General features: G+C 53.6%; 1 protein-coding gene and 1 non-coding gene across 6 annotated transcripts in view; one reads left to right on the top strand and one right to left on the bottom strand.

Annotated features, from left to right (window-relative positions):
* The window catches only part of ARHGAP8 (Rho GTPase activating protein 8), a 51308-nt gene extending 37813 nt beyond the window's left edge, over positions 1–13495 (top strand). For 3 of the 5 annotated variants that reach the window (XM_027540538.1, XM_027540536.1, XM_027540537.1), the window contains exons 9-13: positions 5433–5506; positions 8240–8317; positions 8958–9086; positions 12341–12444; positions 13101–13495. In XM_027540538.1, the coding sequence (XP_027396339.1) occupies positions 5433–5506; positions 8240–8317; positions 8958–9086; positions 12341–12444; positions 13101–13427 (712 nt within the window). In that variant the 3' untranslated portion in view covers positions 13428–13495. Of the gene's footprint in view, positions 1–5432; positions 5507–8239; positions 8318–8957; positions 9087–11413; positions 12085–12340; positions 12801–13100 lie in introns of those variants that run through there. The other 2 variants (XR_003510972.1, XM_027540540.1) reach the window with 2 other exon arrangements.
* LOC113893887 lies at positions 1672–1778 on the bottom strand. The gene has a single exon (XR_003511400.1). It is a non-coding gene; the product is annotated as a U6 spliceosomal RNA (small nuclear RNA).
* Positions 13496–20208: the final 6713 nt, after the last annotated feature.

Below are 20208 nucleotides of genomic sequence, written 5' to 3'. Positions count from 1 at the left end.
TTTGGGTACCGCTCAGCCTATGAAGTTCGCCAGGCCACCTTGGCCTTGTGTTTCGACCAGGTGCCTTCTGGAAGGTGCCGATGCAGCTGCTGGGGATATCTGGTATAAAGGTGTGGTCCAGCCCCGCTCCAGAACCAGTTGTTGCTGTTCGTGTCAGTTCGTACGTCTTTAGGGAATGGTGACTATCATTGGCAACCTCTGAAAACCATTCTGCACGTGCCACTTTGAGAGCTAATCCATGCGATTGCCTCTTTAAATTAATATTTTATGCTGTTTCATTGCGAATGACTGTAATAAAATGGCAATAAACATATTAAATAAAGCACCAAATATGTAATTTGTTTGGACTGCAAATGAATGAAAGTCATTAAAATTCATAAGCAGATCCTATTCACAAGTGTTAATTCGCTGAGTTAAGTTCAAAAACACACAACAGAGCGTTATCACCTTAGCGCGAGCTAATTAAGTTAATATATTAAGGGGAAGCCAGAGATTCAAGAAGTCTTTGCCCGCCTGCCATGCCTGAAGAGGGACAATGGAAACATCCCTGAACTGGGCAGTTGCGAAGAGATGGAAAAGGGGAGGAGCCTCTGGGGCAGTGGAGGAGGGAGGAGGTCACATCCCAGCTCTAGCCTTTTCCAGCTTTGGGAGGCAACCTTGTGATGTAACTTCTCACCCTCGCCTCTTCCCCTCTAACCATAGGTGAAACCCTGCTCTCTGTACCCTCCGGGGCCATGGGGCCTTAACAGGGTGCAGGCAATGTGAGCAGTTCCTGCTGCCCAGTTCATCGCCTACTCTTATTCCCTCTTCTGATCCCCTCCTCCAGAAAGCCTTCCCTGACGCTCCACACAGGCAAGAAGCATTTGTTGAGAAGACTATTCTTGCCCCCATGGAATTGCCTTGACACCCTTGTAAGGAACTAATTGACCATGAAAGTTATGACCAACCTAGACAGCATATTCAAAAGCAGAGACATTACTTTGCCAACAAAGGTCCGTCTAGTCAAGGCTATGGTTTTTCCAGTGGTCATGTATGGATGTGAGAGTTGGACTGTGAAGAAAGCTGAGTGCCAAAGAATTGATGCTTTTGAAGTGTGGTGTTGGAGAAGACTCTTGAGAGTCTCTTGGACTGCAAGGAGATCCAACCAGTCCATCCTAAAGGAGATCAGTCCTGGGATTTCTTTGGAAGGAATGATGCTAAAGCTGAAACTCCAGTACTTTGGCCACCTCATGCGAAGAATTGACTCATTGGAAAAGACTCTGATGCTGGGAGGGATTGGGGGCAGGAGGAAAAGGGGACGACAGAGGATGAGATGGCTGGATGGCAACCCTGACTCGATGGACGTGAATTTGAGTGAACTCCGGGAGTTGATGATGGACAGGGAGGCCTGGCATGCTGTAATTCATGGGGTCACAAAGAGTCGGACACGACTGAGCGACTGAACTGAACTGAACTGATGAGGGTATATTTCTGGACTCTTGATTCTATTCCATTGATTTGTAAGCTGGTGTTACATGATCTTTATTGTTGTAGATTTATAGTAAGTTTTGCAATTGGGAAGTGTGATTCTACCAGTTTTGTTTTTATTTTTCAAGATTATTTCAGCTCTTCTGAGTCCCTTGAATTTCTTTATTAATTTTAGAATCGGCTTGTCAATTTCTTTTTTTTTTTTTAAATATGGAACGCTTCACAAATTTGCGTGTCATCCTTGCGCAGGGGCCATGCTAATCTTCTCTGTATCGTTCCAATTTTAGTATATGTGCTGCCGAAGCAAGCACGGCTTGTCAATTTCTGCAAAAAAAAAAAGCAATTGGAATTTCATTAAGGACTGTGCTGTGTCAGTAGGCCAGTTGGGGGCTATTGCCATTTCAATAATGTGCTACATGCTAGGTGGCTTCAGTAGTGTCCAGCTCTATGTGACCGCATGGACTGTAGCCCACCAGGCTCCTCTGTCCATGGGATTCTCCAGGTAAGAATACTGGAGCGAGTTGCCATGCCATCTTCCCAACCCAAGGATCAAACCTGAGTCTCTTATGTCTCCTGCATTGACAGGCAGGTTCTTTCCAATTCAAAAGCAAGGATGTCTTACCATTTATTTGAATCTTTAAATTTCTTTCAAAAATGTTTTATAGTGTTCAGTGTAGCCGTTCTGTACTTTTTTATTAAATTTATTTAGTTTTTGTTCTTTGTGATGCTATTGCAAATCAAATTGCTTTCTTAATTTCATTTTTAATTGTTCATTGCTAGTGTATAGAAATACAACTGATTTTTGTATGCTGATTCTATATCCTGCAATCTAGTTGAACTCATTTATTCTAATAGATTTTTTTGTGAATATTTTTTAGTATTTTCCACGTCTAAGATCATGCCATTTGCAAATAGAGATAGTTATACTTATTCTTTTCCAACTTGGATGCCTTTTATTTCCTTGTCTTGCCTGATTGCACTGGCTGTGCCCTCCAGTACAATGCTGAATAGAAGTGATGAGCATGGTCACTCTTGTTTTGTTCTGATCTTAGGGGGGAGCTTTCAGTCTCTTTACCATTAAGTATGATGCTAGTTTTTCATAGATTCCCTCGATCAAGTTGAGGAAAATCCCTTCTGTGGCCACTCTGTTGAGTGTTGGGTTTTTTTTTGTTTCATGAAAGGGTGTTAGATTTTGTCAGATGTGTTTTTTGCTCTGTTGAGAGGATCGTATGACTTCTGCCCTCTGTTCCATTAACGTGATGTTACACTGATTGATTTGCACGTGTTGAGCAAACCTTGTGTTCTGGGGATAGATCACATGTGTTCATGGTGTATAATCTCTTCATATGTTGCTGAATTTGCATGGCTGATATTTTGTTGAGGATTCTGTGTCTATTCATAAGCACACTGGGTCCAGTTCTCTATCCGTGAAATGGGCCCTCTGCGTCTGGCCTGGGACGTCACCCAGCCCTCAGCATTGCAGTGGTTTTAATTATCAATGTCTTTGACTTACAGCTTAAAGCTTTTCCCGTCGTTCACTGTTTATGGCTTGCAGGCCTCCCTGGAGGGAGGTTGCCAGCATCTCTCTTTCTCATGTGGGGAGGCTGGGGAGGCTCAGAGACAGGCTGCAGGTCACCCAGTTCCTAGGACTTGTGTAGATCTGTGTGGTTCCCAAAGTAAATGGAGGAGGAAGAGCCCCTGCAGCTTTGCAGTGTCCTGGGAGAAAAGGACCCATTCACCACGCTCCTCCCCGGGGTGCAGCGGGGACACCTCCTGGACGCTACTGGGGCCCCAAGCCGCATCCTCCCACTCAGAGGGGACACGCAGGGAATCAAGTTAGGGAAGGAGTGGGGAGTGTCCAGCCTGCATTCCTACGGTAGCATGACCTCATGAAAGCAGAGACCATCCCCCGGGCCCGTTTGCCAACTGGACTATTGTTTGGAGTCCTGGTGGGACAAGCTTCAGTTTACTGCAGTCGACAGGAAACCCAGCTTTCCGTAGCAATCAGGGCCTGCAAAGGCCTGTCACCGCTGGTGATGTGGTTCTCCTTGTGCCCGAGTTTGTGCTCAGTCACTCAGTCGTGTCCAACTCTTTGCGACCACATGGACTGTAGCCCACTAGGCTCCTCTGCCCGTGGGATTTTCCAGGCAAGAATACTGGAGTGGGGCGCCATTTCCTCCTCCAGGGGACCTTCCTGACCTGGGATTGAACCCACGTCTGTTGTGTCTCCTGCATTGGCAGGTGCATTCTTTACCACCCACCTGGGAAGCCCGTGTGTTCCTGTTTGGGTCCTCTGTAAATCTCAGAGTGAAATGGAAGCAGGACGGACATCGTATCTGCCCAATGAATTGCTACTGAAGGAGCATGGATCTGGGTCGTGGCCGCCTTGCCTCCAGCTCTGCCATCTCTTGGCTTTGGGACCTCAAGCTGGTCACCTGGACTTTCCCAGTGTCCATCTCCCATCTCTGATTGGGGCTAACAAAAATACAATGGAAATTAAGGAGATAATATTTAAGAGCGAGGGTTCTAGGCTCAGACTCGTGGGTCTGAGTCCTGGCTCTGTCCGCTTGTGACCATGTTTTCCCCTAATCTGTGGCTGCATCATAAGTTCCCCAGCTTTCTGTGGGGTAACAAGGAACATTTTCTAATAATAAAGAAGTTACTCTTAAGAGTTTTTTTTTTTTTTTTTTAATTTTAGGCGGCTCGGCGGGCTCGGTCGTCGCGGGCTCCGCGGCCTCTCGGCGGCTGCTCACAGGTCCTTCCTCCGCGTCTACTCTTAAGAGTTTACTCACTAGTAACAGCTTTAAAATACATGCAACAAAATCTGGGGGAACCAAATAAGCAGATACACAATGCTGGTAGGAGACCCCAGTACCCTGCTCCGTATAGTTGGTGGAACAAGCACACAGCAACATCAGTCAAACTAACCCAACTGACGTTTAAAGAACAGGCATCCTAGGAACAGCAAAACATGTTCTGCGCAGTTAAACAGTGTCAGGGCAGGATCCCAGCCAGGAATGTCCGGCTTCAGAGCCCTGGCCCCTCAATCTAGCCGGGGGCTTCCCTGGTGGCTCAGACGGTAAAGAAACCACTTGCAATGCAGGAGACTGGGTTTGATCCCTGGGTCGGGAAGATCCCCTGGAGGAGGAAATGGCAGCCCACTGCAGTATTCTTGCCTGGAGAACCCCATGGACAGAGGAGCCTGGCCCAATGTAGCTCAGTCTCTCAAATATGCTGCCTTTGGGGCAAGAAAATCCAGCAGATGAGGAAAGAGAGAAACAAACATGTTTAGAGGGAGCCCAGGGGTCTGTAGAATGGGTCGGAGTGGGCGGCTCTGGCTTCAGATTTCTGACTGCCACTTGAGCTGGGGTGTGGGGAGGTGGGGCTGGAAGCGCCATTTGTATCATTGTACCTGTGTTTTAAAGCTTCCCTGTCTTTAAAGCGTTTAAAGTTTCCTGAATCTCTGTATCAAATTACTACTCAAGAGACTGAGTGTTAACAGCCTGTCTGAGGCAACATACTTGATTTTCACAAAGCATCTCTTTCGATTGATTCGGTCTCCTGGTTCTGCTTTCAGGGCCAGATCTTCTCACACCTCTGAGCCTTCTTCTGTGTGTTTCCTTCTGCCTGATATGCCCTTTCCTCTTTTGTCCTCTGCAAGCTCCTACTCATCCCTCAAAACCCAGCACAGAAGTTGCCCCACGTGGAGCCCTCGCCAAGCACAGATCTCCCCCGTAACATGTGCGCCCTTCTGGGGGAGCGCTCAGATAATGCACAGTCATTTTTATGATTTCTGCCTCTCTTGGCCACCAGACCACTTGCCTCCTTGGGGCCCAGGCTGCCTCTTCCTCTCCCTGTATGGCACCTCGGGCCCATGTTTTCTCACAGGTGTGGTGAGGACCCTGTGCTTGTCATGGTCACCTGTCACACCCAGGTGAAAACTGTTGCCTTTTCTCTCCCCTCAGCCTAAAAGACAAAAATCAAGGCGAACTCATCCCCCCCGTGCTGAGATACACAGTGACATACCTGAGAGAGAAAGGTGAGTAAGAGCTGGCTCCAGACAAGGAGGTGAGGGTGCCAGGGACACCTCTCCTGGAGGCCTCTCTGGGATCCTGAGCGCCCCACAGGCCAGAGGATGGGAGGAGCTGGAACCTGGGCACGGGGGGGTGACCAGGATGGGCAGGGCTCAGGCACAGTGGCTCCAGCCACCTGGGCTCTCTGGGTTTGAATGCTGGCTCCGCTGTGTACTAGCTGTGTGGCCTCAGGCGAGTTGCTCACCCTCTCTGGGCCTGTTTCCTCATCTGTCCAGTGGGGTTGATAGCAGCGCCTGGTGCACGGGGTTGCTGTGGAGCCCAAGTGAGGGATGTGTGCGGTGCTTCACACGCCTCCGGTCCTCTATCACGAGAGATACGCTTGGTTTGTAGACACCATTGCCAGTGGCGGGGGGGGGTGTGTGTGCTCAGTGACTTGGGGGTGAGTCTTTTGGCTCCTCCTAGACCCCTGAAGCCAGAGCTCAGATCCACAGGAAAGGTGCATGGAGGTGTCTTTTACCCTAACGGGAGGAAGACCATTCTCGAGAGAAAGGGCTGCCAGCGAGGGGTGGTCCCCTGCAGATTCAGATGCACGAGCTGTGGGGGTCAGTGCATCAGAGGGGGAGTGGGGTCCCTGGGTGTGGTTCCCAGCATGTCCCAGGAACTGCCTGCTCAAGGCATAAAAAGTTCTCTGAGACCACAGCGCCCAGGCTGGAGGGTCTATGGTTGGCCGCTTGGAGCTCTGTCTCCTTCGACGTTTCTTTCTACTCTGTCGTTAGAGTACTGCCCTTTCCATTATGTATTTCAGGAACGGACAAAAAAACTTGTGTATAAAAAAATTTCATAGAAACTGTGGAAGGGAGTTTTCCTTTTTTAAAAAATGTATTAATTCCCTTATTTTATAAAAAATTTAACAAAACAAACAGCCCACAGTAGGAATTCACTCTATGTTTGTTGAAGGATATGTGGATTAAACGTGTATTCATTGGACACTCGGCTGCATTTGGCCCTGGTCTAGGCTCTAGGGTTGTCATGGTGACTGCAACACACAGCCTGTGTCCCTTCCAGGGGCCGTAGCTATGACAGCTACAGACTGACACAACAGGGATGAGCCGGTCATAGAGGTCAGGGGAACCTGCGCTCTGACACACGGGTGGCTGTGTAACAAATAGCCACAAACTTAGGAGCTCAAACAGCATAAACTTATTATAATGTCTGAGGTCAGAAGTCTGGCCTCGGGGGTTGGGTTTTCTGCTCAGGGTCTCACTGGGCTCAACTCCAGGTGCTGGCCAGGCTGTGCTCTTTGCTGGGGGCTCCGGGCAAGACTCCGCGTCCACGCTCATCCACTGCGTCAGTCAAGTTCAGTTCTTGCGGTTGTAGTTCCAGGTTGCCTGCGTCTTTGCTGGCTGTCAGCCAGGGGTCTCTTTCTGTTCCTAGAGGCAGCCTGCTTTCTTTGCTGTGTGACCTCTCCCTGGAGAAACCCCCACACCTCGAATCCTTGCCCCACATGCTTTGAGTTTGTGTTGCCAGGAGGAACCTGGGTCCCTCTTATGAGGCTCACCTGATTAGGCCAGACCCACCCTGGATAATCTCCGTATCTTCAGGTCAGCTACGCTGGACCTGCATTCCCTCTGCAGAGTCCCTTCACTGCAGCACCTGGATTAGTGTTTGAATGAATCCGTGGGACCCCAGGGCTCAGGAGCCTGGGGGCCATGTCAGAATTCTGCCCATTATAGTCACTCAGCAAGAAAGAGAAGAGGGGCCCCTAGGCAAGGGGAGCTGCGGGTGTGGAGGGTGAAGGTGGCAAGGAGCGTGGAGCCGGTGGGGGCTGGACAGAGGGCTTAGAGGGGCGGGGGGTTGCTGGGCAGGAGAGCCGGGCAGCAGTAGGCAGGCCCGTAGGTCTGTGGTATGGGCTCGCAGGCAGCTCTCCCATGACTGATGGAGACGGGAAGAACTCCGTGCCAGAGCCGATGAGGTTTGGAGCAGGTGTCAAACAGCTCACCCAGCGTCAGCGTGGAGAGACTGGGGAGGGAGGAAGCGGCGAGCATGGGGGTCTGGGGCCCGGTGCTGTCCTGCCGAACATGGACATGCTCTTTGTCTGCACTGTCCAGGACGGTAGCCACTGGCCGTGTGTGGCCGTTGTCCAACGGAGCACTGCGTGTGTGGCTCGTGTGCCGAGCCTGGGTAACTTGATTTAATTTTAATTGCACAAATGTCAACCACCATGGGCAGCTAGTGGCCGCCATATAGGCCAGGTCAGCTCTAGTCACTGGGGAGAAAGGGGAGCAGCATGTTCGGGGGCATCCTGGGGGCCGGGCTGGGGCCATGCATTACCCCGTTCATCCTTCCCGCAGCCCTTGGAGGCAGGTGCTCCAGGCTTACTTGGCGGACGAGGCAGCTGAGGCTCAGAGGCTGAGTGCTTTCTCTGAGGTCACACAGCTGGCCCGAGGCAGCGTTGTTGGGCAGACCCCATCTATCTGCCTGAAGCGTCAGCCTCTTCCACTCTCCCTTTCTGGGGTCCACAGAGGTGGGGAATCAGGTGGGACTGGGGAATATGGAAAAGTTTGATTTAAGAGGAATAAACACAGGTGGGTGTAGGGCTAGTGAAGAGAAGATGATCCAGGCTGGAGAGCGTTCCCTGCCAGCCGCGGTGAGGGGATGCGTGGGCAGGGCAAGTCATGGAACGTTCTAGAAACCTCAGATGCTGGGCCCTGTGAGATGCCTGGAGACTCTCCCCACAGGACTCCACACCGAGGGCCTGTTCCGGAGATCAGCCAGTGTCCAGACGGTCCGCGAGATCCAGCGGCTCTACAACCAAGGTGAGTGGCTCCCCGAGACCCTTCCTGTCAGTCTCCTGCCCAGCCAGCCTCACAGGGGCCTCCGGGGCCCCAGGGCCCACACTTGAGCCAGCAGAGCTCCTCCCACTCCCGACCCCAGAATAGCCCAGATTTGGGGGACAGCTGCCCCAGCGCGTCTGTACCCAGACCCCAAGCCTCCCCTCTCAAGCCTGGGGACAGTGTAAGCCAGGCCTGACCTCAGGATGCTCTTGTCCAGGCAGGACTGGGTCATACAGCAGAGAATCAATAGTGTCCCCAGGAGATTTCCACGGTGGCCGAGTGGCGAAGACTCTGCACTCCTCACATGGGGGCCTGGGTTCAATCCCTGGTCAGGGAGCGAGAGCCCACGTACCGCAACAAAGATCAAAGACCCCACATGCTGCAATGAAGACCCCGTGCCAGCAGATTCATTCATTAAAAGCCCAGTGTCCCCCAGCCTCTGCCGGGCCCTGTGAGAGGCAGGGGAGGGCAGGTGACACCATCGGCAGGGAGGGACAGTGCCGTGTCCTGGCATCGGGCTCCTCCCCTCAGGAGGTTTCAAGCCATTTTGAGTCCAAGCCTGCTCTGCAGCTGGAGTCCCCAGCCCAGTGTCAGAACTCAGATGCCCACCTTGTGTGTCCAGGGAAGCCCGTGAACTTTGATGACTACGGGGACATCCACCTTCCAGCCGTGATCCTGAAGACCTTCCTGCGGGAGCTGCCCCAGCCGCTGCTGACCTTCGAGGCCTACGAGCAGATCCTCGAGATCACCAGTACGTACCTGCCGGGGTGCCAGCCAGGAGTGCCCAGGGTGCTGGCCGAAGGCCGGGGGGTTGGGGCCGGGCTGCCCGGCCCCCTGCTGTTTCCCTCCAGCGCTGCAGGCCAGGAGAGGGGCTGTCCCCCCCGGACCCCCGCCGGCCTCGGCCAGGCCAGACCTGCCCATGGTCAGGGGACACGGGGTCAGGGGTTATCAGATACCCCTGGGCCCAGAGGCGGGGTCTCGGAGGGCATCTCTAGATCTGGGGTACGTCGCCCTGGTCAGAGTGCACCCCCCTGCACTGTTCCGCAGGATCTCTACTTCTAGTACTTCAACTTCCTCTTCTAGAAACAGGGGTAGCCACCCCCGCCTGCTGTTACAGAAAAAGCTATGCATGGCCCTTGAGAAAGCACAGTGAGGCACCCATTGTGGGGCAGGGGGGCATTGTGAGAGGTGTAGGGACCACTGTAGCGGGGAGACAGACTGGGCTCAACTCCAAATACCGCAAGCAGGAGGAGGGGCTTTACAGCCGAGCAGCTGGTGGACGGGTGGTCCGTGGATGGAAGATTACTCGGAGGAAACGGGCGTTGGGGGAGGCGGGGGTCGGATTCTGACTATACTGATCCAACAGGACTCTTGCTACTGGCAGACCAGGTGGCCCAACATCCCCTAGGGGGTGGGGGCGGGGGGATGAGGACCCATCAGATGGCAAGGGTGATCAGGGCTCCCGTTACACTAACTCACGGCTCTTCATAAAGGTGGACAGTGCAGAGACATAAAGAAGCCTGAAACCAGAGGCTTTGTTAATAAAAGAACTCTACAAAGCCTGACTAGAGTTTGAGGAGAGAGTCTCCCCAGATCGGTGAATGCCGGGGAGACGTGATGCGAGCTGCAGCTCTCGGGCGTGGTGATGCCCAGGAATGGACCAGGTGCACCGTGGCGCTGATCACTCCTAACAGCCAGTGAGGGCATGTCAGCGCTTCCTTGGTGGCTCAGTGGTAAAGAATCCGCCTGCAAATGCGGGAGACGTAGTTCTTTCCCTAGTCTAGGAGGATCTTCCCCCTGGAGAAGGCAATGGCAACCCACTCCAGTATTCTTGCCTGGAGAATCTCATGGACAGAGGAGCCTGGCGGGCTACAGTCCATGGGGTCGCAAAGAGTCGGACACAACTTAGCAACTAAACAACAACAACAAGGCATGTCGGAGAAGCTGGAGGATGCTGGGAAAGCAGTGCAATCACACACTGTTGCTTTCAAATGGGATGACCTCTGCCCCCAGCGTTCCCCCAAAACTGGATTCGACTCCTGGTGGGTGTCAAGCCATAGACACCACCGAGCCCCCACTTCCTCCCTGCCCCTGCCCCGTACACACACGGAGAGATTTGAGCAGGCACTCTGATCGTTTCTAACAATGAGAGTTAGAAGGCTCGAGGCTGTACCCCTAGGACGGTGACTCCAACGCACATAAATTCCCGCCTGAGAAAGTACTTTTCGTTCCAGCCAAAACCGGTGGTAGACAGTTGCCTGACCCCACCTTAGAGCAGTTCCTGTAGAAAGCTTGCAATTATGAGCTACTTCTTTTCTCTTCATTTGCATCTCTACTAATTCTTTTTAAGAGCTGCCTATCATTCTATCAGCGTAGTTATTCTGAAGGCTGTGGACCCTGTCGGCTGTCATTCAATAACTCAGCTTGATTGAATCGTGATTCAGGCATAGGGTGGCCAGATTCAGCTTTTAAAAAACACAGGACGTCCAGTCAAATATGAATTTCAGGTAAATTATGAACTCTTAGTATAAGTATGTATCTATGTGTGAGTAAGTATGCTAAACTGTTAGTATAAGTATGTTCCAAATATTGAACAGGATATACCTGCACTAAAAAGGATTTGCTGTTTATCTTCAATTCACATTTAACTGGATATCCTCTATTGTGTCTGGCAACCCTGCCCAGGGTGGGTGCATGTCTCCTTGGAGTGATGCAAGAAATCCTTGCAGAGAACGCTCTGGAGGAAATGGGCTTCCCAGGTGGCCTGTGGTGTCCGGAAAAAAAAAGGAAACTGCCATAGGGATATTCCCAAGGTATAGCAAGGTTTAGAGCACCAACTCATAGCTAAACGGAATGGGACTCAGGTCTGGGCTTCGGCACACATCAGCTGTGTGACCTTGGACAGGTCACTTAACCTCTCTGAGCTCACTTTCCTCATCTGTATAAGATCGGGGTTGCTTTGAGAATGAAAGTTCATACACTGCTTAGCATGATTCCTGGCACACAGTAAGTGCTTGGTTCGTGGTGGCTTCGTGACAGCAAGCTGCTCCTTCCTGCTCACTTCCTTCTTTCTTGAAGAAACCATAGTAAAAGCCAGCGGTGGACGATGTACCATATCTGTTCTGGGACTGCAACGCTTAGAAAGAAAGATGTCGAGGCTGGAAAGCAGAGATCCGGGGCAACAAGACTTGTTGGTTCCTCAGAAATATTAACTCCAAGGGAATTCCTCGTCTGCTCAAATTACCCAGCAACCACCTGAGTTCAGGGAAGAATGACTTCTGTTGAAAAACCAACCAGAGTGTTCACAGCAGGGAGCTCTGCGCCTTTCGGCAGAGGCTGTGTTAGTTCACAGTCACTGTACCCAGGGCTTAGTGGGAGGAGGTTTGGGTGCTGGAAGCTCGAGGTGTGTCCGTGTGTGCACGTGTGCGTCAGCAGCAGGAGCTTGGCGGATGCATGTTGAGTAGCACGTCTGCACTCACAGTTTATGGAGCTCAGTGGGGTGTGTGGTGGGCGGAGGCACTGGAGACGCTCGGTCTGCTTGGCTGCTTCCAGACCCCTCTGGGTGTGGGGCCCTGAGCTGTGGATTGTAAACAGGTTGAGTTCGTCCAGAGCAGGGTCCACGTGCTTTTTCTGTACAGTCAGATAGTAAATGTTTTAGGCTGTGTGCACCAGACTCAGCCATCATGCAAAAGCAGCCATGGACAAATGAATGGATGTGGGTCTGTGCCAATAAAGCTTTACTGACAGAAGTAGGCCACCGGCCCTCGGCCTGTAGTTTGTATCGACCATCCCATCCATAAGCTGATCTGGCTCCCGGGGGTCATGGTGGGGAGCAGTCACGGTGCCCAAGGTGAAGAAGCGGGCAGAGCTCGGAGCAGAGCTTCCTTGGGAAGTCGGACCCAAGGCCCAGGCGGGGGGCAGTCTGTCCTCCCTCCCCACGCCCCTGCCCGTCCTCGGAGGGATGCAGGAAGGGGACGCTCAGGAAGGACCCTTGGGCCATGGCAGGTGTGGAGAGCAGCCTGCGGGTGACCTGCTGCCGCCAGATCCTGCAGAACCTTCCGGAACACAACTACGCCGTCCTCAGCTACCTCATGGGCTTCCTGCACGAGGTGAGGGGGCCGAGCCAGTGCCCAGGCAGACCAGGCCTGGGTTCCCACCTCCCTCAACCCTGGAGCCCACTCTGGGCCTGAAGGGCCTCCTACAAGGCCTGGCTGGGCCACACCTCTGCCCAGCAGGTCATGGGGCAGGTCAGGGGTGGGGGTGGGGTGTGAACAGGGGCTGTGTGCCCAGACCAAGGATGCTCAGAGTCTGCCGCCGGCGTGGGGCCTAAGCAGGAAGCGTCATGCGTGTCCTGGGTCTGCAGCACCATGAGCCACACACCGGGGGCCCTAAGACAGTAGAAATGTCTCCTCTCCCGGGTTGCTCTAAGTGTTGGCCAAGATGAGGGTGCAGCCCCTTTGGGGAGGTAAGTTCCCTACGTGCTCTCCTTAACCCTCCAAGAGCACCTGCATGCCAGGGCCCCACCCCCTGAATCCTGGGAGTGGAGGAGGAGGCTGGGATGGGGTGGGGAGGATGTTGCGGACATTCCGGAAGGAGATCAAGAGATCAGAGCCAGAGCCCCCCCGCCCAGGCGTCAGTGCCCATCCCTTCCATTTTACAGGGCCGGCGGCCCAGGTCACATCGAGGGCGGGCAGCTCCAGCCCTCCTCCAGGTGCAGGGAACACCGGTCACACCTCCTCTCATCTCCGCCTTGTTCTCACCCCAGGTGTCCCAGGAGAGCATCTCGAACAAGATGAACAGCTCCAACCTGGCCTGCGTCTTCGGGCTGAATCTGATCTGGCCGTCCCAGGGGGCCTCCTCCCTGAGTGCCCTCGTGCCCCTGAACCTGTTCACCGAGCTGCTGATTGAGTACTACGAGAAGGTCTTCAGCGGCCGCGGGGAGCTCGGGGCAGAGGCCAGCGAGCAGGGCGCTCCTGGTGCCAGAGGCTCCGTCCCCAACGAAGGCGCCGCCGCAGGAGACAGACCCGCCTCCGGCCTCGCCAGGCCCCCGCTCCCTCCGCGTCCCCTGACCACGGCCTGGAGACTGCTCTAGGAAACGTCAGTGGTGGTCTCTGCATCTGTGTTTTGTAAACTTGCCATTAAACAATCTAGGGAACCAACCCTCCGGTGAAAATTCCGTGGTTCTGATTCGTCAGCCCCTCTTGTTCGGTAATGGCAGGCTGAGACAAGATGATGGATCCGTTAGGATTGGGACTCGCCCGGCCTCCCTGAAGATGGGAATGTACTGGCTGGGCCTGGTACCAGGCATCTCCTGCTGCCGCGATGTCGCATAACAAACCATGCAGACCCAGTGACTTAGAGCAGCTGCCGCTGGTCACTGCCTGCGAGTCGGTGGGTCAGCGGGCAGTTCTGGTCTCTTCAGGACTTGCTTGGCAGGTATCAGGCACCAGGGTGGCTGGGGAGACTCCACCCTCCCGCAGGCATTGCATTTCCGTTTGATGAACGCGCACGCATTCCCTGGACATGAGCCAAGTCCAAGCAAGAGCACTGGCACGGTGGCTTATGAGCTTGGGTGGCGTCACTAACGCTCACACCCTGTCGGCCAGAGCTGGCCTCAGGGCCAAGGCCAGGGTCACAGCGCGAAGGGCAAAGGGTGCGGATAAGAGGAGGGGGAGAAATGGGGCCATCGGCTGCCCGAGGGCTGCAGGACGTGTCCTAGCCCTGTGGTCTCAGGCAGGCCAGCCCCTTGGAGTTGAGAGATAGTCCTGTGTTCCCAGCTCCCCATTCAGTGAGGAACCGTGAAAAGTCACGGCTCCATATTGCCAGCAAAGAGCCCCCAATGTCCCTGATTGGCCGAGCCGAGGTCTCACCCTGGACAGGTGCTGTGTCCGGGGCAGGCACCGGTGGGCTGGCCTGGCTCAGGTGCCCCATACGACCCCCAACAAAGGAGAGCTGGTGCCCGATGGGTCAGTGTGGGCAGGCCCCCACAACATACACCACAGGCCAGGGTTTCAACAACAGGCCCTTGTTTTCTTGCTGTTGTGGAGGCCGGAAGCCCAGGGTCAGCGTGCCAGCAGGCTCTACTTCTGGCGAGGGCGCTCCCCCTGACGTGCAGACGGCAACCTCCTCTCTGTCCTCAGGAGACAGAAGGGCCAGCTCTCTGGTGTCCCTTCTCATGAGGACACACGACCTGTCGGGCCTGGGCCCCACACTCATGACCTCATTTAACTTTAAGCAGAGACGTTACTTTTCCAACAAAGGTCCGTCTAGTCAAGCCTATGGTTTTTCCTGTGGTCATGTATGGATGTGCAAGTTGGACTGTGAAGAAGCCTGAGCGCCGAAGAGTTGATGCTTTTGAACTGTGGTGTTGGAGAAGACTCTTGAGAGTTCTTTGGACTGCAAGGAGATCCAATCAGTCCATTCTGAAGGAGATCAGCCCTGGGTGTTCTTTGGAAGGACTGATGCTAAAGCTGAAACTCCAGTACTTTGGCCACCTCATGCGAAGAGTTGACTCATTGGGAAAGACTCTGATGCTGGGAGGGATTGGGGGCAGGAGGAGAAGGGGCGACAGAGGATGAGATGGCTGGATGGCATCACTGACTCGATGGATGTGAGTGTGAGTGAACTCTGGGAGTTGGTGATGGACAGGGAGGCCTGGCGTGCTGCGATTCATGAGGTCGCAAAGAGTCGGACACAACTGAGCAACTGAACTGAACTGAACTCTGTAAGGAGGGCTTCCTTGGTGGCTCAGACAGTAAAGAATCTGCCTACAAAACAGGAGACCTGCATTCAATCCCTGGGTTGGGAAGATCCCCTGGAGAAGGGAGTGGAAACACATCCCAGTATTCTTGCCTGGAGAATCCCATGGATACCTGGAGCTACTTCCTGAATGGAGAGTATGGGCGCCGTGCTCACCTCCTGCCTCTTCTCACCTCCACATTCACTCCACTCCCACCTGTGGCTGTGGTCGTCTGCCTGCCTGTCCTCGTCTCTGTAAGGGAGGGGACATGTGCCCACTGAGCCATCTCCCAATGCCCAGCAGTGAGTGGGTGACACCTCGTTTCAAGGACCCAGCAGACTGAGAGCAGGGGAGCATCCTCTTGTTTCTCTGATGCGGGTTCTGTGTCGTGTCCAGGCCAGAGCACAGCGTCCCCAAGTCCCGACCACTCAGGTGGTAAGGACATTGGTCCTCCCTGTGGCTTCTGGGGCAGAGGAGGTGGGGGCTGGTGGCAGGTGCTGGAGAGGAGACCCTCCCACTGACACAGCACGTCCTCCTGGGGAGAGGCAGGCCCAGCCCCAGCAGCGTGGGCTGTGGAGTCCCAGTCCAAGGTCACAGGTGCGAGGCCTTGCACCAAGGCCACAGACACAGAGCCCAGAACCAAGGTCACCTCTAGAACTGACTGAGCCCCTTTGTAACTGCTGCCAAAAGCCCCCCTGATCATCACCAGCCAGTTTCCTGACCTCAAGTTAGGCAAAAATGCCCACCCTCTGCTCACCCTATAGCCCCTAACCAATCACCTAATAGTACCCTTCCAGCAGGAATGTTCTTTGTCTTGAGGCTATAAAAATTGGCTACTAACCCACAAAAGCTGCGACAAACCTAGACAGTGTATTAAAAAGCAGCGACATCACTTGGAGAAGACTCTTGAAAGTCTCTTGGACTGCAAGGAGATCCAACCAGTCCATCCTAAAGGAAATCAGTCCTGAATATTCATTGGAAGGACTGATGCTGAAGCTGAAACTCCAACACTTTGGCCACCTGATGCGAGGATCCAACTCATTGGAAAAGACCCTGATGCTGGGAAAGATTGAGGGCAGGAGGAGAAGGGGACGACAGAGGATGAGATGGTTGAGTAGCATCACCAATTCAATGGACATGAGTTTGATCAAACTCAGCCAGATAGTGAAGAACAGGGAAGCCTGGCGTGATGCAGTCCATGGATCACAGAGTCAGACACGACTTAGTGACTGAACAATAACTCATGAAAACCTTGGCTGTCCCTGGAGCCGGCCCGCTATTCCGACAGCATCCCGTCAGCTCTGCCTGATGGGTCAAGAGCTCGGCCTCCCGTGCTCCCAGTGCCCACACTGTCTCTGCTCTTTGTTCTTAATGAACTCACTCCCTTCTGCAATGCTCTGTGTCTGGAAGTTCTTTTCCGACTTGTGCTGGGACGGGTCCCTCCCATGAAGGTCTGAGGATGACACACGGCCACGCGGGCCGCACGCCGGGGGGAGACTTTGCCATCCTCACTGGTCCCTGCGGTGTGGGGGCTGCTGCAGAAACACCTCCCACCTGCCTCTGCCTCCTGGTGGAGCCCAGCCAGATGGGCGTTCAGGGTTGGGGCTTGAGTGGCTCTAAGTAACAGCCCTCTCCCTGCCCAGACTGAGAACATTGAGGAAGAGGCAGACTCAGGAGCCCCTCTGGGGGTCAAAGTGTCTGCTTCGAGCTGGCCAGGGCCCTGCCTGCCTGCGCTCTGTCTGTGGCCAAGGATGCTCGCTAACTAGTCACCCTAATTTTGACAAACACTGCCTGATCGCTGAGCCCGGGGAAGATGCGGGCCAGAGGCCATGTGTTCTGCAGGCAGTTGGCTCCAGACCTCCGAGTTCCACCGTCATAATATTCCCTCCTCTTCCCACGGGAGGGGCGAGGGGGCGGGGAGAGAGGCCGGGAGGATTAGTCCTCCCTGGCGAAGTCCCTCCCCAATCTGGGGCAGGTGGGCCTACGTGTCTACTCCGATCATCTCATTTCTGGTCTACAGACGAGGACCTGGGGGACCAGAGAGGTACAGGAACTTACTCTAAGTCACACAGCTTGCACGTGGCAGAGCAGGGATTCAGATCTGTGCAGCCCTGTGCTGTGGGGGCCAAAGAGAGGGGTCAGGGCCCCCGTCTCCCCACCGTACAGTGGAGGGGGATGTTCACACTCCACACTCCCCTCCAGCTGCCAGGGCACCGGCTCAGAAACCACGAGACCTGAGACTGAATCAGCTCCACCGCAAGTCTGATCAGATGCAACCTCCTGGCCCGGCTTCCTGTCTGAACACATTTGAACAATCCCGTGAGGACGTCAGGGTTTGTCTGCCCAGTGTTGGCAACAGCCAAGGCTTGGAAACCACCTGCGTGCTCCTTGGTGGATGAAAGGACCGAGAAGGTGTGATTATGTGCTCAGTGGGAGATTATTTAGCTGTAGAAACAAGGAAATCCTACCACTTGTGACAACATGGATGGACGTTGAGGATGCTATGCTAAGTGAAGTAAGTCAGGGAGAGGGAAAAAAACCCTATGATCCCATTTCATATGCAGAACACAAACACCAGTGTCATAGAAAAAGAGATCAGGTTTGTGGTTACCAGAGACAGGAGGTGGGGAGAGAATTGGAAGACAGTGGTCAAAAGTCACAAACCTCAGCCGTAAGATAAGTAATACTAGGAATACAACTAACAACTGGATGACTATACCCACTCCTGCTGTCTGATACATAGGAAAGTTGTTAAAAGGGTAGGTACTAAGCGTTCTCATTACACGGAGAAATTGTTTTCTTCTTATTGTATCTATATGAGATGATGAATGTCAGCTGAACCTCTTATGATAGTCATTTCACGATACATGTACATCAGACCCACATGCTACATGCCTTAAACTTACCCAGTGGGTGGGAGGGGGGTTCAAGAGGGAGGGGACATATGTATACCTGTGGCCGATTCCTGCTGATGTATGGCAAAAATCATCACAATATTGTGAAGTAATTATCCTCAAGGGCTTCCCTTGTGACTCAGCTGGTAAAGAATCCGCCTGCAATGCGGGAGACCTGGGTGCGATCCCTGGGTTGGGAAGTTCCCCTGGAGAAGGGAGAGGCTACCCACTCCAGTATTCTGGCCTGGAGAATTCCATGGACCGTACAGTCCATGGGGTTGCAAAGGGTCGGACACGACTAAGCGACATTTACACACACAATTATCTTCTAGTTAAACATGAAATTTAAAAAAGATAAAAAAAGCTTCGTGATGTATATCAATTAGTTCTCAGTAAAACTGGAGAGAAAAAAGGTTTGTCTGCTGCCAAACTCTATTTTGGACACTTCCTGGTTGGACCAGAATCATCTACATCTTTGGGCTTAAAACAGCTCTGGGTCACCCAGGTGGCTGTCCACGCTCCTCCCCACCCCCACCCAGCCCTGGGCACACCTCTTCAGCAGCTGCAGTCACCCTAAGTAGATGGCGAATGTTCACAAAAGCCACGGGAGTTCAGGCCTTCCGAGCCCAGCGGCCTTCCGCTCGGGATGGACTCCAGAGGCTGCAGCCTGTGCTCGCTCCATGTCAGCCTCCCCGAGCTGGGCGGCCGCAACCTGTGTCCTCATGGCTCCAGGTCCAGTCCTGTGTCCTGGGCTCCAGGAGCACCCCAGGGCCTGCTGATCTGAGCAGCATAGCCTGTCTCCTCCTAGCCCCCTCCTTCTCACCTGTCTCTCCACATCCCCCCTCCTGGTTCTGGTCTGGCCCCCCACTCCATTGTGGCTCAGATGGTAAAGCGTCTGCCTGCAATGCGGGAGACTCGGGTTCGATCCCTGGGTTGGGCAGATCCCCTGGAGGAGGAAATGGCTACCCACTCCAGTACTCTTCCCTGGAGAGTCCCATGGACAGAGCCTGGTGGGCTACATACAGTCTCTGGGGTCGCAAAGAGTCAGACACGACTGAGCGACTTTCACCTTCTCTTCTTTCTCTCCATCCTTCTTTATCCATCTTTGCTGTCCCTTCCAGCTTTGCCTCTCTCACAGCCAAGCGCAGCCAGAACGATGCTCTTGGACAACTTGAAAAGTATTATTGTTTCTTTTCTATTCCCCTACAAAGCTCTGTTTCTTTTCTCGTACATCCTTTTTTTCTTTTTTTTTAAAACACGACCTTCCAGATCTAGCCAACCGCAGTCAGGCCGGGGGTGTGTGGGGGATGGGGCTTGGACCAGCCTGAGTGGGCTCCCCCGCCCCCGAAGTGTTCAGTTCGGAGCCCGAGGCAAACCCACCACGGGCCCCCCGGCCTCTGGAAGCGCAGCTGGCATCTGTGCCCCTCGCCCCCAGGAAGGCGTCTTGTTCTCAAACAGTTCGGAACAACCCGAAAACGGCCTCAGAGTTGTGCTGCCAGGAAAAGAAAAAAAAGTCTGAAATAAAAAAAATGACGGCTCCCTTAAGAGCACACCACTGTGAACACCAGAATTAACGGCGACATTAAATCAAATCTCATGCATTATGCAGGAAGGTTTACTGTGCAGAGCGCAGTTGTGAAATATATGTTTCAAATTTTCTGACGCCGAGAGGTGGCCCTGAGACGCTCTCCCGTGGCCGCTTTGATAGCAGCCTCCCTTTCACAGGCGATAATCGTGGAATCCCAGCGCCAGCGCCGCGTGGTCCTGTCACCTTCCCTTGTGTCAGAGCACCGTTTCCACAGCAAGAGAAAACAATTATGGCGATAATGTGTTGGAGACCCACGCGGCACGAATCAGCCTGAAACAATGAAACGTGATGCCGGAACGAGGGCCCCAGAGTGTTTCTATTGACGAGGACGTGTGAGATGAATTGCCCAAACATTCACTTTTGTAGAAATGACAGAGATTTTAAGTGACTCCAGAGATTAGGTAGGCTGCCCAGGACTTGTAGCTGACATCTACCAGGAATTAATGAATCCTGCCCAGAGTAGAAGCGTCTGTAGGCAGAGCAAGTAGCTGGTCCATTCCAAGGAGCCCAGCAATGGGGGGCTGCCATCAGCGGGGAGCAGGCACTGGGTTCCCTGATTCTGGTACAGCTCAGACTCACAGACCTGTGACCCCTAGGTGAGTCATGTTGCCCAGCAAGGGGAGTTCAAAGTGAGGAGGCTCAACTTGGGTTC

This window comes from Bos indicus x Bos taurus, chromosome 5, assembly GCF_003369695.1.
Source record: "Bos indicus x Bos taurus breed Angus x Brahman F1 hybrid chromosome 5, Bos_hybrid_MaternalHap_v2.0, whole genome shotgun sequence".
NCBI lineage: Eukaryota > Metazoa > Chordata > Mammalia > Artiodactyla > Bovidae > Bos > Bos indicus x Bos taurus.
The sequence above is the reverse complement of the archived record's forward strand: the minus strand, read 5'-3'. Positions and strand labels throughout refer to the sequence as shown.